General features: G+C 45.7%; 1 protein-coding gene across 1 annotated transcript in view; it reads right to left on the bottom strand.

The window, feature by feature from the left end:
- Positions 1-24,743, bottom strand: part of FRMD4B (FERM domain containing 4B) — a 122,097-nt gene that overhangs the window by 54,449 nt on the left and 42,905 nt on the right. Inside the window, exons 5-6 of the mRNA XM_014542553.1 lie at positions 8,523-8,579; positions 7,761-7,783 (exon numbers count right to left, since the gene is read on the bottom strand). Of these exons, the coding sequence (XP_014398039.1) occupies positions 7,761-7,783; positions 8,523-8,579 (80 nt within the window). The remainder of the gene's footprint in view (positions 1-7,760; positions 7,784-8,522; positions 8,580-24,743) is intronic.

Here is a 24,743-nt window from a genome sequence, read left to right on the forward strand (position 1 = left end):
GAGAGAGAGAGAGAGAGAGAGAGAGAGAGAGAATGAGAGAATTCTGACACAGGCTACAACCTTGGGGACATTATGTTAAATGAAATAAGGCAAACACAAAAAGATGAGTATGAGGTACTAGAAGGCAAATCTGTCCAGACAGAAAGTGGGATGATGGTGGCCAGAGGCGAGGGAGAATGAGATGTGTTATTGTTTAGTGGGCACAGAGTTTCAGTTTTGCAAGATGAAAAGTTCTGGAGGATGGTGGTGATGGCTGCACAACGATGCGAATGTACTTAATACCACTGAACTGTACACTTGAAAATGACCATGACGGTAAAAACAAACACCACATCTCCTTGTAACAGATGGGACTCAGTGGACATGGACGCAAACTCCCAGGTCCCGAGTCTTCGCCTGCAAGATGCTTCCCCTCATTCAGTTCTCACAGCAAACCTCCTCAAGAAAAGGGACCTGCGGGTCCGATGGCTTGGAACTGGCGCAAGGCCACCCACAGCAGATGGGAGCTGGTCTCAAACTCCTGTGAATCCAGAGCCTTGCCTTTCCCTGCGGCCCCTCTGAAGGATGAGGAAGGGTTGGGCTCAGCCATAAAGGAAGACCGGACACTCCGCCTGCCCCATCACAGCCCTTGCTGGGCCAGCGCCTCACCCACGGGAGGCATTTAATCTTGGAGAATGAATGGGGCTGAGCAGTGAGAAAAAGGAAGGCATTCCAAGGCACTGCTGAGCGAGTGCTCATGTCCTGCCTTCTCACTCTTAAGCTATCTCCTCCAGTGACTAATATTAGACGTGGGGCCACGCCACTGATAACACCACTTAGCACGGCGGCGTCCCCTGCCTGCGGACATTCTCGGGGGCAGCAGGAGCCATGTGGGCCTCCCTACAGGTGTAAGTTACAAGTACTTCTGAGAGAGGCCGGGAGACCGGGGACTTTAGGTCTGGTCTTGTCTCCCTGAACTGTCATGGATATGTCACTCCTTGTCATGAACACGTCAGCTGGAAAATGAGGGTTTGCATGCATGACTTAGGGCAGCCCTCCCTAACATTCTGCCCTTAGAGCCGATGAAAGAGTGTCCATTGTATGATTCCAAACTTGGGGCTACTCAGAAAAGGCAGTTCAGAACTTGATGGATGTTTCCCGGCCGGAGACTTAATGAAGTTAAAATCCAGGGAGCAGTGCCGCTGCCAGGGAGCCGAGGCACAGGCTGCTCCTGACTGCTTATCCCTAAAGGCATTTCAATACTGAGGTTTCAGCAAACAGCCACACGTGAGGGACGCCCCCAGAGCACGTCTGGCAAGACGCCCACACGTCAGGACAACGAGTGCGGGAAACTCGGCTCCTACATCTTCTGGGAGATTCACAGCCCACAGGAGAGATTGGAAACGTACTGAAAAAACCCAGAACTTTAAAATTTTTAATGAGGTATTCCCCATACGTATTTGTTAATGGTTTCCTATTTGTTATCTTTTTTTAAAAAAAATATAACAACTCTTAACATCTGGCCAAGCAATGGGTACATATTAGACCATAGCACGTTAATACACGTACATAACCGCACTGCAATGTGAGGATACTATGACACCAACGTCATAAGGTGAAGATGACAATTAATAGTTAATATGTATGAAACCTATAACACAGCCTAACACCTAAAAGTATTTACAAATCATTAAAAACAAAATGCAACAAACTGACTTACAAAAGCACTTGTCTGTGTCTCCAAGTCAGTTCTTAGCACAGGGTCACTGCACAGGGAGGGAGAAATGTGGCTTCTCAGCAACTTTTTCACAAAAGCCCTGGCCTGAATACACAGGCGCTCCATCTCTCCTCTGGCTTCTCTCCTCTGCCAGCCGGAGGCAGTGATTGTGGCAACAAGAGCCGGAGGTCTGCAGCCCCAGCGCCCCTCCGGCTGGGAGGCCTGCACAGCAAGCCCTTCCCCCACGCAGGCCGGCTGCACGGGTGCACCTCACAGCGCCTGTCGCCACGGTGGCGTGAAGGTTAAACACAGCAATAACAACAACAACAACACCTAATATTGATTGAGACAAAACCTGAGTCCCAGAGAGGATAGCTCCCCCAGTTCTACAGCAAGTGGGGGCCCTGCGTGGAACCAGGCGCTTCCACGCCAGAGCGCCCGCCTTCACCGCCACCCCCTTCCTCACTGAGGACGTGAGTGCTCGGCACCTGGGCCCTGGGAGTGCCTCTGACTTAAAAGGCCCAGGAAATGGAATAACATCTTAGAGCTTTATTTTATTTATTTATTTTAAAAATATATTTCTATTGATTTCAGAGAGGAAGGAAGAGGGAGAGATAGAAACATCAATGAGAGAGAATCATTGATCGGCTGCCTCCTGCACGCCTCCTACTGGGGATGGAGCCTGCAACCTGGGCATGTGCCCTTGACCAGAACCGAACCTGGACCCTTGGGCCCTAGACTGACACTCTACCCACTGAGCCAAATGGGCCAGGGCCATCTTAGAGCTCCAAAGGTCCAGAGGTCTAGGGGAGCAGCTCTTTGGACCCCCCCCCCCCCCCCCCCCCATTCCCAATCTGTTCTTGGAGCTCCCACTTCCATACCAACCTGTTCCTGCTTCCGATTGAAACTCTTGGCTGAAGGTGAGAAATAGAAGAAATGGAAGAGAGATCCGGAGCTGCATGGTGCCACCCAGCCAGTGGCCCAGCCTGGGGTTGGCATTTTAGGGAGAAAGGGGACCAATCGGGAGAAGTCTGGCTCCACATTCAGCTCACTCACCCCTAACTCTTGTTAATCACGAGTTTGGGCTAGCCCTGGAACAGGGTGTCCAGCCAAAGCACATCTCTGACTTTTTTCTTTGACCTTATCTGATCTTTGGCCTTTACCCAAGGCCACTTTATTACACTTCAGGGTGGAGGGGAAGGGAGGGGAAGGGAGGGGAGGAGAAAGGCAGAGCTTGGCTTTCGCAGGCTCATTTGTGGCTGCTCAGAGATAAAGCGCTCTCCTTGCCGAGTCAGCTTTCAGGAATTCTCGGTTTGTCTGTGTTGTGTTACCCGAGTAGCTTGTTATCTTTGCAGCTTAAGGGCTGACTTGGAAATTCAGACTGTCAACTATTTAAAGAAAATGGAAGTCCCCACTCCACTATTTTAATTAACTTTCAGAGAGTGAGTTTGCCTACTGGTTATGACACTGTTAACTTAAAATATCCCCAAGGAAGCACGGCAGGGAGCAGGGCGTCATGTTTAAAGGCCTTCTTCTAGGAAGAGGAGCTGAGCGAAGCCAGGAAGGCAAAGCAGGCAGGGCCCCCGAAGCAGAGAAGAGGCACAGACAGATCTCAGCAGTTATGGAAATGAAATGGATAATGCAGGTTACGGAGAGCCTTAGCTGCCTGTAGGGTGTTGGAGGGTGGTCTGTGACAGCGAACATCAAGTTTCCATCTTGGATGGTGCGGCATTAGAGCTGACCTGGGACTCACCGGCCATGTGACAAAGTCTCCTAGGCCTGCAATTGTCATCTATTCATTTGTTAAATGGCAACATAACATTATAATGGGGATTGAATGCAATCAGGGGTGGATGTTTTAAATAATGTCATAAAAAGCACTCAATATACACACACGTGCTTTTATGGTTAGGTTGGGAGGAGGAGACTGTCTGAGCAGTCTGGGGGTTGATAAAAAGGACAAGAGAAGGGAGCTGACAGACGGAGAAAAGGATGGACAGATGGACGGGCAGTCCCTAGAGATGACCCAGAGAGAAGGGTGGTGTTACTCGAGGGCAGACAGTGGAGGAAGAGGCGGTCAGGAGCCGGATGCAGTTGAGGGCAACTGGAAACACTAAGCTTGAGAGAGAGGGAGACAGTCGCAAGAAGTGGGGGCCAGAGCAGCCTCGACGTGTTCTGATTGAATAAGCCATATTGTCCTGCTCTAGGAAAGTATTTGAGACCTTCTGGTCTATGTTTAAAGCTCAAAGCAAACTCAATGAAGTTCTAAAAGCCAAAAGCTGCAGCCACCCAGTGAACAGGACTAAGGTGGAATTTAGAACCGCCCGAGGCCTCCTTGCTGGAGAGCTGCTCCCTGCGAGGGAGGCCCTGCTGCACGTCGGCATCCTCCCAGCCTAGACCAGGCTGGCTCGGTCCCGGCGTTCAGATGGCACTGGAATGAGCTAAGGATTTTGTAGGACTTTAATTGAGCGGTATCGAGGATGAATACATTTCATTTCAGCACCTTGCCTCCTTTAAGGAATTCCCCTTTGCTTCCTCCTATCTGAGAAACATCACTTAAGAAAATAATCGCAGATAACCACAGTCCCAACTACACAAAGTTGCTCACCACAGCATTATTAATGTTAGCAAAAACATGAGAAACAGTTCATATTTGAAACAACAGGGAAGTGGCAAAGTGTGTCCATCAAATTGATGGAACGTGGCAATTGCAGGAACTGTTCTAAGCACTTTGTAAATTTTAATTCATTTAATCTTCATAGCAATCTAATGGGGAGTATACTGTTAATATGTCCCATTTTACAGATGAGGAAACTGAGCCTTGCAGAGTTTAAATAACTTGCTCAAGATTACACAGGTAAAAAAAATAAAAAAGATTTAAAAAGCCCTAGCCGGTTGCTCAATGGTTAGAGCATTGGCCCATGGACCGAAGGGTCTTGGGTTCGATTCCCGGTCAAGGGCATGTACCTCGGTTGTAGGCTGGATCCCCCCCGGGTCAGGGTGAGTGCAGGAGGCAACCAATCAATGTGTCTCTCTCACTATGATGTTTCTTTTTCTCTCTCTCCCCCACCCTCCCTTCTACTCTCTCTAAAAATCACTGGAAAAATATCCTCAGGTGAGGATTTTAAAAAATAAATAAGATTACACAGGTTGCCCTGACCAGTTTGGCTCAGTGGATAGAGTGTCAGCCTGCGGACTGAAGGGTCCCAGGTTCGATTCGGGCCAGGGGCACATGCCTGGGTTTAGGGCTCGATTCCAGGCAGAGGGTGTGCAGGAGGCAGCTGATTGATGTTTCTCGCTCATTGATGTTTCTAACTCTCTATCCCTCTCCCTTCCTCTCTGAAAAAAAAAAAAAAAGATTACACTGGTAACCAGTAGCAGACCTGGGATTTGAGTGAGGCTGTCTGGTTCTAGCATCTTTTTTTTTTTATTGATTTTTTACAGAGAGGAAGGGAGAGGGATAGAGAGTTAGAAACATCAATGATGAGAGAGAATCATTGATCGGCTGCCTCCTGCACACCCTCTGCCTGGAATCGAGCCCTAAACCCAGGCATGTGCCCCTGGCCCGAATCGAACCTGGGACCCTTCAGTCCGCAGGCTGACACTCTATCCACTGAGCCAAGCTGGCTAGGGCTGGTTCTAGTATCTTTGATCTAAACACGGTACAACATTACATCAAGGTATTTTACTTTGCCTGATTTTCTTAAATTAGTTTTATAACAACACTTTGGAGATAAAATATATCCTCTCCATTCAGGGGAAACCAGATAGGGCAAGGGTGGTAAGCCACCCAAACTCTGTTTCATTATAAACCCAACGACCAAAGTTCCCATTTCCCATTCGTTCTCTCATCAGCAATAACCCACTGGTAATTTACAACATCTTTCTACATCATTCATCTTCTCAAAACCACGGGCAGCCTGGCCTGTGTTGCTCAGTGGTTGAGTGTCAACCCATGAACCAAGAGGTCACCAGTTTGATTCCCAGTCAGGAAACATGCCTGGGTTTGGGGGTTTGATCCCCAGTAGAGGGCATGCGGGAGGCAGCTGATCAATGTTTCTTTCTCATGGATGTTTTTATCTCACTATCCCTTTCCCTTCCTCTCTTTCTAAAAATCAATAAATTATATTAAAAAAGAATTTTAAGAACTACCCTGCAGAGTTGCTAGTTCATTAATCCGAATTTACAGATGAGGAAACTGAGGCCCAGAAGGGACAATGGCTCACTCCAGGGCATGTTGCTAATTTCTTGACTCCCAGTCCCATGCTCCTGCTGTTCAGCATGATTTAGACAATTTCAAGCCCGCGTTCCCATTTCTTCAGCCTGGTAATCATTCAGGGACCCACCAGGACCACGCAGAAGTGAGGAATAGGGGCTGGTTTGGCCCAGAGGTCTGGAGGACCACAGCAATGTTCCTCTGAGCCTTATCCTGCCGCAGGCAAGGGCTCTTCTCTGAGGACAGTGTGTGGAACCCACTTTTCTCTCCTGTTCTTTCCCCTCACACCTCAGTGTGGCTTCTCCAGACCCACCTTCGTCCCAGAGTCTCTTCAGAGAGTTGGGATAGGATGATGATAATGACAAGGGAAATATTGGTACTATAATAATCTATAATAATAGAAGCATAATATGCTAATTAGACCAGACGTCCTTCTGGACGAAGCCGCGGCTGCTAGGGAAGCCCGGGTCCCAGGTGCCAGAGGGAAGCTGGTGCCGGCAGCCGGGGGAAGGAAGTCCTGCTCTTGCATGAATTTCGTGCATCGGGCCTCTAGTTAATAATAATAGTGAGAGTGTACAGAGAGCTTGCTGCATGCAGAGGCCGCCCTGGCAATGTTTGCAGACATCGAAGCCCACAGTCCTTGGTTGGGTGCCGGTTTGCTGAGGGAATGAGGCTCAGAGAGAGTGAGCCAGTGCCTCCTGGGAGGAGGTGGGGGAGGCAGGGCTAGCCATCCCCACCCCAGAGTGCGCTTGAGGCCCTGAGCCTCCTTCGTAAATCACTTCAGACTCAGCCCTACGCGCATTCCTCTCATATCTGATCTTCCTGGGAACCGGCTCCCCCAGGACAGAGAGCACTCCTGATGTTAACGACCCAGAAACCAATCCATCCTCATTTTATCTCCTGACATTTCCTTTTAATTACGAAAATGCTGTTTACTGGTTTTTATAATTCCTTCAAACATATTTCCTAACCTGAAACAACTCTAAAACATGATGTAGCACAAACGGAGCTGGTAGGAGAGGTGAGCGGGTTTGGACCCTCAGTCATCCTACCGAACCCCAGGGGCAGGCAGACGGCATGGCGGGCGGGGCGTGGGGACCGGGGTGAAGAGCTACTGCGGCTGGAGGTTTTCACACTTGGAAGGCATTAACTCGCATCAGTCCCTTAAGGAGCACACGGCTCAAAGGCTTGGCTGGGAGCAGGTAGAGCTGATCTGTAAATAATCTACGGGAAGTTTATGGGTCGAACATTAACACGCAGAGGCGAGGCTTCCAGCGGGTGACTGGCCCGTGAGCCTCTGACAGGAGCTTTGCCACTGTTTCTACTTACAGGTAGAGGCTAAATTCAAACACAAACACTGTGATGCAGCCAGTTACGCAGCCAGACCCGAGTCTCGGTGGCAGCACTACAACTGTCGGGTCAAGTGTGTGCAGGGTGAGGCCCCGCAAGGGCAGCTGCAGAAAGAGCCCATTAATCCCTTAACTAAGCAGCTGACGGGTTTACTCTTTTTGTGTTTATGGTATAGCTTTTCAAACACAGGATTATAATAAGTTTAAAAAAATCAGCACAGGCTACCAAGGCTTTTTATAGATTTCTTTGTCGTGTTGACAGACGACAGAAACTAGAACTTGGAGGGCCTCTGCTTACAATTCACTGTCACTCTGGATTGAAAAATTGTAAGAAAGCTTCGCTGCCGGATTTATTAACAAAAAGAATAGGTCTCTATTCGAAGAGGGCAGCGATCTCAGCCTCATGCCTGGGAATCTACTTGCTTTTGATTTTGCATCCATTGTTATTTAAAGTAGCAAAAAAAGACTCACAGTAATATCAGGAAAGAAACCACTTTACCTGGTGTAATCCCCTTTGGCTTCCTGGAATAAAACAAAGACAGATGATCAATTTGTATGTATGTTAAGTAAGCCAGAGACATTTTACTTGGCCATTTACCCTCTCAAAGTCCCCGAGTTCTGCTTTATTTTGAAGAATGTACACAAGAACACTTTCTGTGGCCGCTGGGAAGAACGTGGCATGGATTAGGAATCCCTGGTAGCCATGAAATAGTTCTTATCCTTAACAGAAGAGACAACTATCTCTTTAAAAGCACGGACCATTATTTCTCCTTTCATGTTCCTAAGAGCATGTGATTAATGCTTGCCTATTGGAGCGGTGCACCTTTTAAACCATGACACAGGTCCATCAAACATGCTGTTTACTCTTTTGAAACCAGCATGGAGCACACTTGGTGTTTTTTTTTTTTGTTTTAATCTACCAGTGCCTTTAAGAATTAAAGGGCTCTTTAAACCAACCTCAAGGAAATGTCTACAGAAATTACCAAACTTAAATGTAAATTACAGCCCTCCCAACAACGGCTGCCTCCTGAACTCCAGGCACCGGGAGCGCCTTTCTAAATTTCCTTTTCCTTTGAGACACACAATCTCTCACTGCAGCTCACGCAAACTGTTCTAAAACAGAAAACGGTGGCTCACATTTTTCATTGGCAAACAACCAGCTGGCTTAAGAAGCCGTCAGCCGCCGGCCCGTGCAAAAGTTTCAGAGTTGCCGGCAGTTCACAAAACCAATAAACAGAAAGGAGCAGTGGCCAGTTCTTACCTGCAAAGCCAGCGCCGCCAACCTGAAGACGGTTTCGCTGTCGACTTCGATTTGCCCCTGTTGGGGGGAAAGAGAGCATCGGTGAACAGCAGCCCTCCTGTAGCAAGTGAGTGGAGCTGGGGAAGCTGTCACCGCTTGGCACCTCAGTCTGCGATCAGATGCAGATCATACCATTGTGTGAAAGGGAGGGGCGAGCAGAGGCGCCTCCAGGGTTAAGAGGAAGCCACATTGTGTGTGTGTGTGTGTGTGAGTGTGTGTGTGTGCGCGTGTGTGATAATTAGCCGTGAGAGTTTGCTTAGAAAGCACTTCTGGAAGGAACATGAATGACTTTGAGGCTGAAAATTCAGACAACTTCTAAAAGAATAATTGTTATTTCTACAGGTTCATTTTTAAACTCTAAAGATTTTCTTAGATTAGTTCCGTGTTTTCCTGAGAATTTTTTTTCTCTGTGCCATAGCATGCTTATTTTGGTATATACACAATGTAAATATTTTTAAAACTATATAAATTCATGAGGTATCACCTCACACCTATCAGAATGGCAACCATCAACAAATCAACAAATGGCAAGTTGCTGGTGAGGATGTGGAGAAAAGGGAACCCTAGTGCACTGCTGTGGGAATGCAACTGGTGCAGCCATAATGGAAAACAGTATGGAGTTTTTTCAAAAAACTAAAAATGGAACTGCCATTTGACCCAGTGATCCTACTTCTAGGAATATATCCCAAGAAGCTAGAAACACCAATCAGAAAGGATATAAAAACCCCTATGTTCATAGCAGTGTAATTTACATTAGCCATGATCTGGAAACAGCCCAAGTGCCCATCAGCAGATGAGTGGATAAAAAAAGCTTTACACCATGGGATACTATGCAGCTGGAAAAAAGAAGAATCTCTTACCCTCTGAGACAGCATGGAGGGACCTGGAGAGTATTATGCTAAGTGAAATAAGCCAGTCAGAGAAAGACAATATCACATGATCTCACTCATATGTGGAATCTAATGAACAAAGTAAACTGATAAATAAAATAGATCCAGAGACATGGACACATGGAACAGACTGACGATTCTCAGAGAGAAGAGGCGGGGCCGGGGGCGGGGGGAGGGCGCTGGAGGAGATTAACCAAAGAACATGCATGCAGATATGTATAACCCATGGACACAGACAACAGTGTGGTGAAGGCCTGGGGAGGGGGGATGGGAGCAGGATGGAGGGTGTCAGTGGGTGAAAAAAGGGACATCTGTAATACTTTCAACAATAAAGATAAGAAAATAAAAAGATAAATTCACTACTGTGACAATGATACTTTATTGAATTAATATTTGTACCATTATAGATACAATGTAAAGCCTTAAAAAGCAGTTATATCAGCCCTGGCCGGTATGGCTCAGTTGGTTGGAGCGTTGTCCCCATGCATGGAAAGGTTGAGGGTTTGATTCCGGTCAGGGCACATGCCGGGGTTTTGGGTTCGGTCCCCAGTTGGGGCAGGTATGGGAGGCAACCGACTGTGTTTCTCTCTCTCCCTTCCCCTCTCTAAAATCAATAAACATATCCTCGAGTGAGGACTTAAAAAAAAAAGCAGTTACAGCAAATGCATCAAAGACTAAAATTCTGTTGCTTTATATTTAAGTTTGATGGGATCTAATTTACCATTTTTCCATTATTTTATTTTTTCATCCTTCAAGCTCTGAAATTAAAATAGTACTTCTGGGCCTCATTAGCAGAACTACTGCTTCAGTAGCCTGGCTGGGATGCATAAGTGTGTGCGGAAGGGCGATTGCTTCTGTTAACAATACTCAAATGCGCCTTCATTTATTTTATTAAATACAGTGATATATGTAAATACCATTACTGCATTATGTTATATATTGCAACAATATGTGGGTTAGAAGGATCTCTGTTTAACATTTTTTGTGTGCATGATATTCTAGCTTGTAAGCACACACACACACACACGTAAAAATAATTCTACGTGCGTCGCCCCTGGCCCAGCCCCTGTTCAAATAGCACCTGAAGGTGCAGTGTTCAACGACATGGAACTCCCGGCCTGGACATGGCCCTGCACTCTCTCCTCCCTTCTCCCCGAGACCCAGGCTGCAGGGCTCCCACTGCGCCCAGCGTGTCAGGGGAGGGACTGAGCAGTTTGGAGTAAATGCAGTCCGTGGGCTTACAGAAGCCGCTGGCCCGTGAGGGTGTCTGGGAGGGTGGTGCATTTCTCTCAGGTTTCTGAGTGATTTCACTGGAGTTCTCAAAAAACAAAACAAAACGAAAGCCACAAAATGAAACCAAACACCCAGGACACTACAATGTCAGCAGTGGTCCTGTCCGTGTTCCTCCTATGTTACAAAATGAACACAATTCACTTCATTCACCAGCATCTGGGTGTCCCTTCTGAAACCCGAGGCAGCGGACCTGCTTCAAGGTGTTCTGCTTCACACACCGGGGGCCCAGGCCGTGAGCGCGAAGCTCGCCTGTGACCTCTCGAACCCGATCACGCAATCAAAGGGAAGCCAGGCCCATGGGCGGATCGATGGCCTTCTGTCTTTCAGGCAAGAGACAGAAAGATGATGGAGCAGTTAACCCGACAGGTGAGCTGGGTGCTGATGAACATTACCTTTTAGAAAGGTTAAATTCCTTACTTTCAAAGTAAAGGAAATTCATGTAGAGTGAGGGGGTGGGGAGAGAGGGCAGATTCTAAAACATCTTTGAATTTGCAATGAGGCTGAAACTCAAAGTTAAAGTCAAATTTGTCTTAAAATCTTAGCGAAGAGAAAAAGTGAATTATTTTGGGTATGAAAATGACTAAAGCTGAATAAAACATATTGAAAATATTTGCCAACTCCTCTATACCCCATGACCCGCTCTGCCTCATCAGAACCTTGGGTGAGTTATCCAAACAATATTTTAGACACCAACTTTTCAATTTAGTAAATGGAAGTTCAGCAGATAAAAGACCTCAAACAGATACTCTGAAGGATGCTGCCAAATGAGTCTCCACCGTAGAAGGTCATTAAGTATTAAAAACGCTGGAATGTGGAGCTGGAGCCTGCGCGTACCAGGCTGGGACAGCCCGAGGAGTGGGGGCACTGCGCCCCTGTGCACTCCTCACCCGCGCCGCGCCCCGCCCCAGTTCTGGGGGAGGAGGGATCACGGGTGGAGGGACAGGCCCTATCAGGATCCGGGAGAGAGAAGAAGCGGATTTGGCAGAGCCTCACGTTCTTTCACACACCTCAGCCCCCATCTCGCCCTCCAGTTAACCTCTGTTCTGGAAATTCAAGGCAACCTATAATTTTTTTTGCGTGGAATTCACCAAACCATGGGGCAATCGGGAATAATACTATTTGCCTGGTTCTCAGCAATGTCACACGGTGAAAGTTAACGAAGACTTAGACTGAACTGTACAATTTCGTGCCTGAAATGTGCAAGTTCTTTAGAAGCTGCAGTCTGTCCTGGGACAGAACATTCCTCTTACTTACAACCATGGCAACGGCTGTAACCCTATAGGACCAGCAAGCTAACACTTGAGAAGCCGAGCTCCTCAAAGAGCGAGGTAATGGGATCCCGCGTGGGTTTACATGGCTGGCGAGGACAGACAGGAGCGGACGAGCCAGGCAGATGATGTGGCCGAAGGCACTGGGTCACAGGGAACAGGACCCGGCCCTGGGGCTGCTCCCTCGGCTAATGTAACCGGACTACGGATTCAGTCGCTGGGTCGCTGGGATCGGGCTCCACATGGGACACCTTGTTTTCGTCCTTGGCTTGTTGGCTCAGTTGATCAAAACATCATGCTAATGAGATAAACTCTAGGTTTTTGCTTCCCAAGTAGGAGAACAGAATAAAAAACAGTTTTAGAATTTGGGAGTGAAATTTGTGCAACTCTGACTCCTGTGGTTTTCCGGATGCTGGCTCTCCCCGGGGACATGACCCTCAGTGCTCTTCCCGCTCCCACAGCCGGTGTGCACGCTGGCCCCCGGCCCAGGCTCTGCCCACTCCGCTGGGCACTAGTTGACTTGCTACGACTCCAGTGCAAATATCGCACCGGGACTCTCCCAGAGACATGCTTCGGTAAACACTGGAACCAGGGAGGTCAGAAAAATGACTACCAATGCCCCCTCCGCTGTTGGTGGGACGATATGTCATCATCGAGCACCCACACTCGTAGTCGAATGGGAAAACTACTTCTGAACACTCGTCCTGCCTTTTCTGTATCGATGTTGTTCTCCGTGGGAACTCATTCTGCACTAAACCACAGAGAATCCTCAATGCCCGCGGATGGAGAGAAAGGGGCTTCTTGACATTGGTCGCCAGTTGTGTCCACTGTTGAGCTGCCCCGGTCTTCGGGGTCTGGTTAAAAAGCCACCACCTGGCAAGAATGATGCCTTAGACATTGCTTAGCTGCCCTCACTGTGGCTTGCCATTAGGCCTGCAAACAGTGCAAAGCGCAGATGTGATAAGGACATGAGTGAGTCAGCGGGTGCAACTCATTTCTTCTGAGGGCACAGCTCTGTGCAGGAGGACCTGGCCAGGCTTGGGAGCCCAGATCTGTGAGCTGACTAGTTTTTGGACAATTAGGCTAGCAGAGGGGCCACGGCAACACTTCATACCGACCTACTGTCTAACAAGGCTATTTTTAAAGCATGTATTTGTATTGATTTCAGAAAGGAAGGGAGAGGGAGAGAGAGAGAAACATCAATGATGAGAGAGAATCATTGATTGGCTGCTTCCTGCACGCCCCCCACTGGGGATGAAGCCTGCAACCCAGGCATGTGCCCTGTCTGGGAATCAAACCGAGACCTCCTGGTTCATAGGTCAACGCTCAACTACTGACCCGCACCGGCCGGGCAAGGCAATTCTTGTCATGCCCCTGAAGGCCAGCCCACAGCTACCACATGTGTACCCCCGTCCTCCCCATGTGCAAATGGACCAAAACTTTCTCCTTGTTGTCCAAGCTAGTTGTGAGAGGTAATGCTTATGGAGGATGGATTCAATGATCTATTGCTCGTTCTTTTCTAAATCAGGGTTTTGCAGCTGTGGCACAAGTGACATTTTGAGCTGGGTCCTTCTTTGTTGAGGGCTCTTGTGCTTTGCAGGGCCTTAGGCAGCAGCTCAGGCCTCTGCTCACCAGATTCTAGGAGCAGCCTCGCCTGAGCCCTGACGACCCGTGTCTGCAGGCATTTCCAAAGGGCCCTGGGGCAAAATGGATCCACTCCATTCTCTAAGTTTTCTTTTCAGATTAAGCTAGAATCACCAGAGACCTACAGAATTGAACCACAAGGTTTGCTGCAGATAGATTGCGTGTTTGGTACTGTGTTTTGGCATTCCTGCACTGACTTCTGTTGAGAATCAGTATAAGAAACAACCCTCAGAGCCCTGGCTGGGGTTGCTCAGCTGGTTGCATCATTTTCCTGTGCACCGAAGGGTCTCAGGTTCGATTCCCGGGCAGGGCATGTTCCTAGGTTGTGGTTTTGATCCCCGGTGGTTGGGGCGCATGGGAGAGGCAGCGGATCGATATTTCTCTCTCACATCTCTGTCTCTCCCTTCCTCTTTCTGAAGTCAATAAATATATCCTCAGGTGAGGATTAAAAAGAAATTTAAAGAAAGGAAAGAAACAACCCTTAGAAATTCCTAATGTGTTAAGGACATAGTTCATTTCATCATCGCATGTCCCCTTACGTGGGGCTGGGAGGAGTTTCTCCTTCGTAGGACAGGCAGTGACTGTGTTCTTCCAAGCAGCCGCTTTGTTTGGACCTCGATGACCACGGTGAGTGATGCCACTGGTCATGAGCCCTCTCTGCTTTGGCTCTTAGGAGAACTTGAATTTCAAAGTTGTGGGCTCAATGCTTTACACGAACCATGCTGGATGTTTCCTACTGACCTTAACCCCGATGACATCTAATGACGCCTACCTTTGTTTTCTCACTTACAGATAACTCTGACTTCATCACTTACTATGTTTTAGAGTGTTTTCCCCTTTATTGAGGTACACACAATAAAATGCACAAATCTTAGTGTACAGTTCAATGAATTTTGACGTGCATACATTCATGTAACCATCACCCACCCAGGTCAACATATCAAATATTCTCTCTAATTTTTTCATCTGAGGGAAATGTATGTATTTTTATAAGCCAATAAAATTACTTTTGTTAATTAGGAAAGTATAAAACAATAGCAAAACTGTTTGAATTTGCAATTCTCTAATTCCTAACCAATTTGCATATTTTCTTGCAATTGCATTTTATTTGCTATTGCCTATGTATGAAATAAGCCTTTGTTCACTTAGCTGTTTGAGAACTTAGATTTAATTGGAGCTACAAAATTAACACTTTTTCTTGTCTATTGAGAACAAATTGTGTCCTTTAGTCTGTCCCCCTTTGCTGTGTCTGCCTTCTCCTGGCCTCCTCCCGGCCTGTGAAGTCAGAGTGGACTGGGCCTATCTCTCCCACTGCAAGAATCTGTGGGGCCCCAAGCAAGTTATATTTTCTGAAACTCAGTTCCTCATCTGCAAAATGGGGAATGATAATGTTGGCTTTACTGAGTTGTTAGGGCATTAAAGCAAGTGCAAGTATAAAGCATTTATCATAAAGTCTAGCACTCAAAGACTCTCTCAATGTTATTCTTTCTGTGCTAATGTTTGCCATGTTGCTTCTTCCATTCTTATATATCATTATATCTATGGTTATCTACTTTGTTCTGGGCACTGTTCAATTATTGTGTAGTTCCATAATATGTAATCACTGTTTCATTATAATATGTTTCAATATTTGATGGAATGCTTTAATTTTATATAATTCTTGATAGTCTCTTTCACTTACTTTTTAAAATAAATTTTTAAATAATCCTGTCAAGTTTTAAAAAAGATACAATAATTTGTCTTCTTCAGGGATAATATGTTTCTATTGAAATTGCTCTATTATGATCATAAAGTTTTATGATATACACCATAAAGATCACATAATCCAGTGTTAGGGTTACTACTTAGTATTTTATATTTTCCTATGTAAATGGGCTACTTTCTTATTCTACTGTTTATCTGGTTATCATTATGTAGAATTATTAGTTTTAATGTATTTAACTTACATTCAACTTCTTCACCAAAGCCAATAATGCCAATAAGTTTTACTTAATTTGTTTCCATTTTGTAGGCACATAGTGGAATTGTCTCCCAACAATATTTTGGTGCAGTTCTTTGCAGGAAGTTTCTTATTTCTTTTTTGATCTCATTGCCAACCCATTCATTATTTAATAACATGCTATTTAGCCTACATGTGTTTGAATGTTTTTGAGTGTTTTTACTATAGTTGATGTCTAATTTCATTCAACTGTGATCTTAGAAGATGCTTGATATGACTTCAATCTTCTTGAATTTGTAAAGACTTGTTTTGTGTCCTGACATGTGGTCTTTCTTTGAGAATGACCCATGTACACTTGAGAAAAATGTATATTCTGTAGCTTTGGGGTAAAATGTTCTATAAATGTCAATTAAAAATTCATCTGATCCAGTGTGTCCTTTAGAGTCACTGTTTCCTTGTTAATTTTTTGTCTGGAAGATCTATCCAGTGAAGTCAGGGGGGTGTTAAAGTCCCCTATTATGACTGTGTTGTCGATCTCTCCGTTAAAGTCCTCTAGAAGTTTTTTTTTTTATATATATTTAGGTGCTCCTATATTGAGTGCATATATGTTTACCAGGGTTATATCCTCCTGTTGAATCGATCCCTTTAGAATTATGTAGTGACCTTTATTGTCTGTTCTGATGGCCTTCATTTTGAAGTCTATTTCGTCAGATATGTGTATTGCTACCCCAGCTTTTTTTTCGTTTCCATTTCCATGGAAAAATTTTTTCCATCCCTTCACTCTCATCTTGTGTGAGTCTTTTGTTCTGGGGGTGGGTCTCTTGTAGACAGCATATATTTGGGTCATGTTTTTGTATCCATTCAGCTACCCTACACCTTTTGATTGGAGCATTTAATCCATTTACATTTAAGGTTATTGATAGGTACTTATTTATTGCCATTTTAATTCTTTATGCCTATGTTGCTTTCTCTAATTCTTCTCATTACTGCAATCCCTTTAGCATTTCTTACAGTGATGATTTGGTGGCAACAAACTCCTTTACCCCCCTTTTTTTTTCTGGTCTGGAAAGCTCATTATTTCACCACCTATTTTGAATGATAGCCTTGGCTATAGTAATCTTGGTTTCAGATCCTTGCTTTTCATTACTTTGAATACTTCATGCCATTCCCCTGTGGCCTGTAAAGTTTATGATGAAAAATTAGCTGATAGCCTAATGGGAGCTCCTTCATAGGTAACAAATTGCTTTTCTCTGACTGCCTTTAAGATTCTCTCTTTGGCATTTTTATTATGATGTGTCTGGGTGTGGGCCTGTTTGGGTTCTTCTTCCTTGGGACTCTACATGCCTTCTGGACTTGTGAGACTTTTTCCTTCCACAGGTTAGGGAGGTTTTCTGCCCTTATTTCTTCAAACACGTTCCTACCCCTTGCTCACTTTCTTCCCCTTCTGGTACTCCTACAATGCAAATATTGTTATGTTTCACATTGTCCCACAGCTCCCTTAAGCTGTCCTGATTTTTAATTGACTTTTTTCTTTTTGGTTCTCTGATTGAGTGATTTTTTTCTACTCTGTCTTCTCATTCACTGATCTAATCCCCGATTCCTTTAATCTGCTGTCTATTCCTTGCACTGTGTTCTTTATTAGTGCTATGTCATTCTTCATAGTTACTATATCTTTTCTCATGCTGTTGAGAATCTTTGCCATCATTATTCTGAACTCTATGTCTGATAATTTTCTTATCTCCAGTTCATTTAGCTCTTCTTCTGGAGAATTCTCTTGTTGTTTCTTTTGGGATTTGTTTTTTTGTCTCCCCATTTTGGCTGCCTGTTTGGGTTTGTGTCAATGCATTAGGTAGATCTACTACACCTCCCAATCTCTAGTGCAGGACAGTCTAGATGCTGTTTCTGACTGGCCCTAAATACCCTGTTTGGAGCTAATAGCAAATCACAGCTTTTGGCTCCCTCTGATGGGGCTGCGTGCCTTTGGAAAAGACCAAAATGTGCACCAAGGTCTGTTTTTCCTAGTCCTGGGCCCTAAATTAGATCAGGCAAAGACTCAAAGCCTCCAAAGACTTGCCTCTGCCTGCAGTCTGATTGTATTCAGAGTTGATTAACCTCAAGCTATCGACCACAGGGGGAGAGGTTTTCCAACAAGATGAGGCAAGTGCTTCTGCCTGCAGGCTGATTGTTATGCTCAGTCTCTTGATGGACCTCAAAAATTCCACAGGGTTTTCCAATAGAATATGTCAACTGCCTTCCCCCCAGGGAAAAACCACCTGGATAGCAAAGTTCTGCAGGAGAAAGATGTCCCCCACAGCTGAGGTATTCCTCTGGAACTTCAGCTGCTGTCTGTGGGAGCCTGGTCAGCTCTTTTGTGCCTCCGCACTTTCTATCAGTCTCCAGGTGGCTTCTACTTGCCATCCTGGTTATCAGGGTTCTCTTCAGCTGGTCTTCAGTTGTTTATTTGGATGGTTTTTCTGTATTTTAGTTGTAATTCCAATTTGGTTCTGGAAGCATGTCAGTGTAGCATCCACTTACTCCGCTGCCATTTTGGAATCTCTATATGTCTTTTCGTTTTCTTTCTTTCTTTTTTAAGGAATGCTTCTTGTATTTCTTGATTCACTATACTGTTTATTTGACTTGGTTTTCAACTCAGTACAGAATCCTGGCTCTCTGAACCATGAAAACCTAGCTCAGGCTTCCCCAGCGACAGCAATAGTACCTGGAAGCATAGCACCTGGGTTGGCAGGAGTAGATATTTAACTCAAAATGCTAAACACAATGAGGTCTAGATGTCAAAGAGTCTTTTACTTTCCTGGCTTCACTTTCTAAAAATATAAAAGGAAAATAATAATATCTGTCTCACAACTTCATGGAGTTTGGAGGACAAAAAAAACAACAACCCCCGATATAAAGATGCTTTGAAAAAAGTAAAAAAAAAAAAGCATTACAAGAAAAACAAACAAGTACAGGTTTTTTTGTGGGTGTGTATCACAGTTTCAAAGACATGAGCAATATGACCACAGTATCTGGGCAGACTGCTTCTCAGAAACTTGATCACAGTGAAGATAGGAGCAAAGAGAAAGAGAGAAAGTTAGCAGCATGTGGACACGTGTTTGATTGTGGGAGGATAATACAAATAAACACACGGACATGGAAATGAGGAATGAGGGAACACCAACCAGACCACGCTTTCCCAGGATCAGCCAGTATGATTTGTAAAGTGCATTTTATTTGTAGGTGGACAGGTGACATATGTTTTTGTTCTTTGGATGAAGTTCCAACTAATTTAATAGAAACCACATCTTGGCTTCTAGCTTTTCCACTAAAAAAAAAAAAGAAAAGAAAAGAAAAAAATAATGGAAGCATTTTGAGCATCTAAATAATTGACAGAATGGATTACAATACATTGAATACAAAGGAGTCCATGAGTCCATGATGACTTAAAAAAATCTTTTTCAAAGGTCAAGACGGAGAAGAAGGGAAAATGATTCTTTACAGATGAATGCTAAGGAATGTTGAAGGTGGAAGAATTAGAGACTCACCATTTACAATCATCACAATGCTGACTTAGCAAGTCCCCATTGGAGGCCAAGAGCATTGTGTCAAAGACTTGGGAAGCTGCAGAGCCAAGCAGCTTCCAAGTGTCAGTTCCAGACAAGCGGCTAGTCACTCAGGGGAGAAGGTGAAGAGAAAACTGGCAGATACCACCTTAACCAACACCAAGGCGTGCGGCAGTGAAGCCTCCTGGTGAGACCACTGGGAAGGACTCCACATTGCTTATGCATGTTCCTGCCACAAGGAGATTAGGTTAGACTAGAGCAGCGGTTCTCAACCTATGGGTCGCGACCCCTTTGGCGGTCGAACGACCCTTTCACAGGGGTCACCTAAGACCATCCTGCATATCAGATATTTACATTACGATTCATAACAGTAGCAACATTACAGTCATGAAGTAGCAACGAAAATAATTTTATGGTTGGGTCACATCATGAGGAACTGTATTTAAAGGGCCAGAAGGTTGAGAACCGCTGGACTAGAGGCTCTCAGGCTGGTGTGAGCAGAGTAACCCCGAGAGCTCCTAGAGAGCACGGGAGGCCCCGCCCACTGAAGCAGGTAGGACGAAACCAGTGTGGCTCTGTATTCTCACCAAGTTCCCAGGTGACTCTGATACATGCCCAGCATGGTACATGTTTGGAATCGCTGACTTCGACACATCCATATTTCACAAATTGAATTGAGAGGTAATCTGCAAGGCAATGGGCTTATACTCTCAAAACTACCAGTGCAAGAAAAGCCAACGAAAGACTGGGCACCCATCTCCAGTTCTGGAGACTACAGTGTCCTGAGGACTTAATGTAGTGTGTGATCCTGGACTGGGTCCTGGATCAGAAAAGGAGGAAAGGCTATAGAGAACTTTATTGAGACAATTAGAAAAATTTTAATAATAACTACACATCCAACAATACTAGTAAATACAGAGTAGATATACACAATTTGTGAAATATGGGATAGATCTCATAAAATGCTAAACTTCACAACAGGCAGACATCTGTTCAGCTCATCACTGCACAGCCTGCAGCACCTGTACAGTGCCTGGCACAGAGTGGACATAATAAATATGTCAACAAATTCATCTATACTTAAAAAATGAAGCCTTTTGATGACAATGCTCTACCAAATGAGGTTGAAAAAAATCATCAGGACTGAGTCTCCTTCTCCCCAGTTCTTACTTTTACTTTCCTCCAATTTTGAGGTCTTGAGGTTCTGCTTTATTCCTTTTAAGCCCAGGAAGAATGAGATTGTCACATGGTCAATATCAGAAGACAGGCTCCACCAACCTTTTATATTTTTACTGATTTCAGAGAGGAAGGGAGTGGGAGAGAGGGATAGAAATGTCAATGATGAGAGAGAATCATTGATCGGCTGCCTCCTGCACGCCCCACACTGGGGATCAAGCCTGCAAACTGGGCATGTGCCTTTGACCAGAATTGAATCTGGGACCCTTTAGTCCGCAGGCTGACACTCTATCTACTGAGCCAAACCGGCTAGGGCTCCACCAATCCTTTTTATAAACTCTTCCACCAACATATTTTCAAAGCAAGGAAGTGAATGTTTAAGACACTGCCCTGAAATTAAAGGTGTGGTGATCTAAGGCCCAATTGTTATGCCACACAAGAAAGGCAGGGAGCCTAACTAGGTCAGGCTCTGCTAATGAGTGTGGAAGTTCAAGGCACCCACATCTGATAAATATGCAGGAGACAATGGGCGAACAGATGAATCATCATCATGAACAGACGCTTAGAACCCAGCTCTGAGCTGCTGTGCTCGCCCTTGCGGAACGGACTTGAACCAAAGTGTTCTAATTGCACCGATGCACACGGGCACCCACTTGCAATTACAATTTGAATTTGTAGTCGTGGAGTGTTCTGATGGAAACTAGTCATATATATTTTTTGTAAGTACAGTGGGGCCTTGACTTACGAGTGTCCCGACTAACGAGTTTTTTGAGATACCAGCTGTCTCTCGGCCGATTTTTTGCATTGAGTTGATAGAGTAATTTGAGTTAACGAGCTCCTTAATGAGCTCCTTAAGAGCTCGGTATCGGAACGAATTAAACTCGTAAGTCAAGGCCCCACTGTACAAGGTGCTTGTAAGTACAAGGTAATCAAGGATGATTAGAGGGAGAAAAGGAAGAATCAGGAGCAAGAAAGTTATGGTCATGATGTTAAAACTGAGCCTTTGAATGAAGAAGCCCTGCTAACGTTAACATCCTCTCTGGATGGTTTGGACGAGTAGACATGCAACGATACTTTCATTTTCAGGACTATTATGCATTCATCTGATTGGGCCTCCCATTTGTAATTTTCCCCCCAATAGGACATATCTCATGAAAATATTTTCACCAGCATTCTCCCTTTGTGCCATAATTGTGGTTGCTTATGCTCAAATAATTCTTATAAATGAGAACATTTAATAGCAGTCCTCTTGGGAATTTTAGAATAAAAGTGCCAAGAACAACAACAAAAACAAGAAACACTTAGATGCTAATCATCTGTTCCAAGAGGTTGACACAGGTGGATTCACTGAATTCCCAGGACAGCCCTGTGAGGAGGTAACGATATTGCCTCACTCCACAGGTGAGGGGACTGACGCTCAGGAAGGTAGAGACGCTCACGGCCAGCCAGCCTGGAAGTGGTAGAGCCAGGATTGGATGCTAGACAGTTGGGACCTCCTCCCTGCAGCCCTCACCCCTTTCCATGGCGTGCATCCAACCACACTTAGAATGTCTCTCCAAGGAGTAACAAAGTTGGATAGTTTGAAATACTTACTGACTTCACTTTAGCTGAGATAAACTATACTCATAAGATTTAAAATGGTAACTATCTGTGCCCAATTCAACAGGTTTGCCTGAAATAGATATCTCACTCTATTACGCAATGAATCCATATTGCAAAGCATTAAATATTAGGCCAACTTAATTATGAAATGGAAGTCTTCTATTCAAAATCTTCTTTCTAAAAAATATAAAGACAGCCCTTCAAACCTCCTCCATACCCAGAAAGGCAGGTTACATCTGCTTCTAGAATGGCTTAAAAAATATAACAGACAGATGGTAAGTGGACAGGTAAATGGATGGATAGAAAGAAATAGTTGGTATGGGTAAATTTGTTTTTGGAAGTTTCTTTTGAATTACATGATTTGTGTCATCAAGGATGTCAACCTAAGCATTTTCAAAAGCTAGAAATGTACAATAAAATTTGATTTATAAAATAAATTGAGAAAATGTCTTACAGGGTATTTTCATCCATCTTTAGAATTTAAAAATTTTGTATTTTCAGCTGATTGAACCTTCTACCGCCTACTGTCATTTAAGCATTTATCAATATTTTTATGACTTTTTTTTAGTCACAATTTAGCTGTACTGATACTCTTATACCCCATTTCTGAGGCGATGGTTTATCAAAAGTACGAATATTGGGTTTAAATGTTTTAAGATAATTCATGTTAAGTGCTGCCACTGTGAAATGCAGGGCTTCCAATTGGATTGTCGGTAGCTCCTTTCAATGAATTCAACGAATGTTTGAGAGGCTACTTGTGCTGGCAACACATCAGTGAACAAAGACTCCATTCTGTGTAAACCCCCTCTCCCCTGGCGGTGCCAACTGCAGGGTGTTTCCTTGTCCCCCACTCCATGACCGTGGCCTTTTACCTCCGTGGGCCCAAGGTTTTTCATGGAGGACCCGACATCTTCCCCTTTACCATCCTCAGGGGAGTCCCTGAGGATTAAAATTGTCAGGTGTTATAAGCTATTATTATGGCAACTTTGATTCTCACCAATGCACAAGGCAGCGTATATCTAATAGTACATGGCTTGAGACACATCATTTCCACGTTAGGAAAATAGAGGGAAAGCCACATGAAACAGGCAATGTGCACTGTTTATTATAAGCTTTCAATAGCCCTTTAAAACTCGGCCCTAGAGTTCTTTGCTCCTTCTGCACCCGCTCTTTTTCAAGCCAACTCTGATGTTTAGTTTAGTGACTTCACTTGGTAAATATCAATGAGAAGGCAGGCTCACCTTTCCATGGACAGAATTTACAGCCTGCAAAATTCAATTCCTGATCCTTTAAATCATTTCAGCATATTGAAATGAGCTGGAGGATTAACACACACACACACACACACACAAACACACTCACAGACACACACACACACACACACACACTCACAGACACACACACACACACACACATACACACTCACTCACTGACGTATGCAAACAGTCTCAAACCCCAAATGCTAACACTCTGTCGGGTTGGCAGATATGCCAGATATATTTTAGTTCTTCCTAACGACTCACATTGTCGGTTGTTGAACTAGATGGAGTAATCCCAGGGTGAGAGCCAGGAGTGTGGTGCTGACAGAGCGGATTGGTTACAGAGGAATCTCTTCAAACTCTGTGAGGTTAAACTGAGCTGCAGCGAATTCCTCTCACTGAAGGCATTATCAACAGGGGCGGTGAGAGGCCTTCATGAATGTGCACTTTACAAAACCCTCTGACAAGAGCAAGCAGCTGGAGCAGCACTAGATTCTCAGAACATCTTCCTAGGTTTCCGGAGAATGTTTCTTAAAACACAGTCCCATTTGATTGTGCAGGTGCTCATGGTTGGCTGTTGGGTTGGTGCATTTCTCCAACTGTCCTTCCATCCGGCTCTGCCTGCATCACACTGCCCGCTCTGCCTGCAGCACAGTGCCCGCTCTGCCTGCATCACACTGCCCGCTCTGCCTGCAGCACAGTGCCCGCTCTGCCTGCATCACACTGCCCGCTCTGCCTGCAGCACAGTGCCCGCTCTGCCTGCATCACACTGCCCGCTCTGCCTGCAGCACAGTGCCCGCTCTGCCTGCATCACACTGCCCGCTCTGCCTGCAGCACAGTGCCCGCTCTGCCTGCATCACACTGCCCGCTCTGCCTGCAGCACAGTGCCCGCTCTGCCTGCATCACACTGCCCGCTCTGCCTGCAGCACAGTGCCCGCTCTGCCTGCATCACACTGCCCGCTCTGCCTGCAGCACAGTGCCCGCTCTGCCTGCATCACACTGCCCGCTCTGCCTGCAGCACAGTGCCCGCTCTGCCTGCATCACACTGCCCGCTCTGCCTGCAGCACAGTGCCCGCTCTGCCTGCATCACACTGCCCGCTCTGCCTGCAGCACAGTGCCCGCTCTGCCTGCATCACACTGCCCGCTCTGCCTGCAGCACAGTGCCCGCTCTGCCTGCATCACACTGCCCGCTCTGCCTGCAGCACAGTGCCCGCTCTGCCTGCATCACACTGCCCGCTCTGCCTGCAGCACAGTGCCCGCTCTGCCTGCATCACACTGCCCGCTCTGCCTGCAGCACAGTGCCCGCTCTGCCTGCATCACACTGCCCGCTCTGCCTGCAGCACAGTGCCCGCTCTGCCTGCATCACACTGCCCGCTCTGCCTGCAGCACAGTGCCCGCTCTGCCTGCATCACACTGCCCGCTCTGCCTGCAGCACAGTGCCCGCTCTGCCTGCATCACACTGCCCGCTCTGCCTGCAGCACAGTGCCCGCTCTGCCTGCATCACACTGCCCGCTCTGCCTGCAGCACAGTGCCCGCTCTGCCTGCATCACA

The sequence above is a fragment of the Myotis brandtii genome, unplaced genomic scaffold (assembly GCF_000412655.1).
Source record: "Myotis brandtii unplaced genomic scaffold, ASM41265v1 scaffold1080, whole genome shotgun sequence".
NCBI lineage: Eukaryota > Metazoa > Chordata > Mammalia > Chiroptera > Vespertilionidae > Myotis > Myotis brandtii.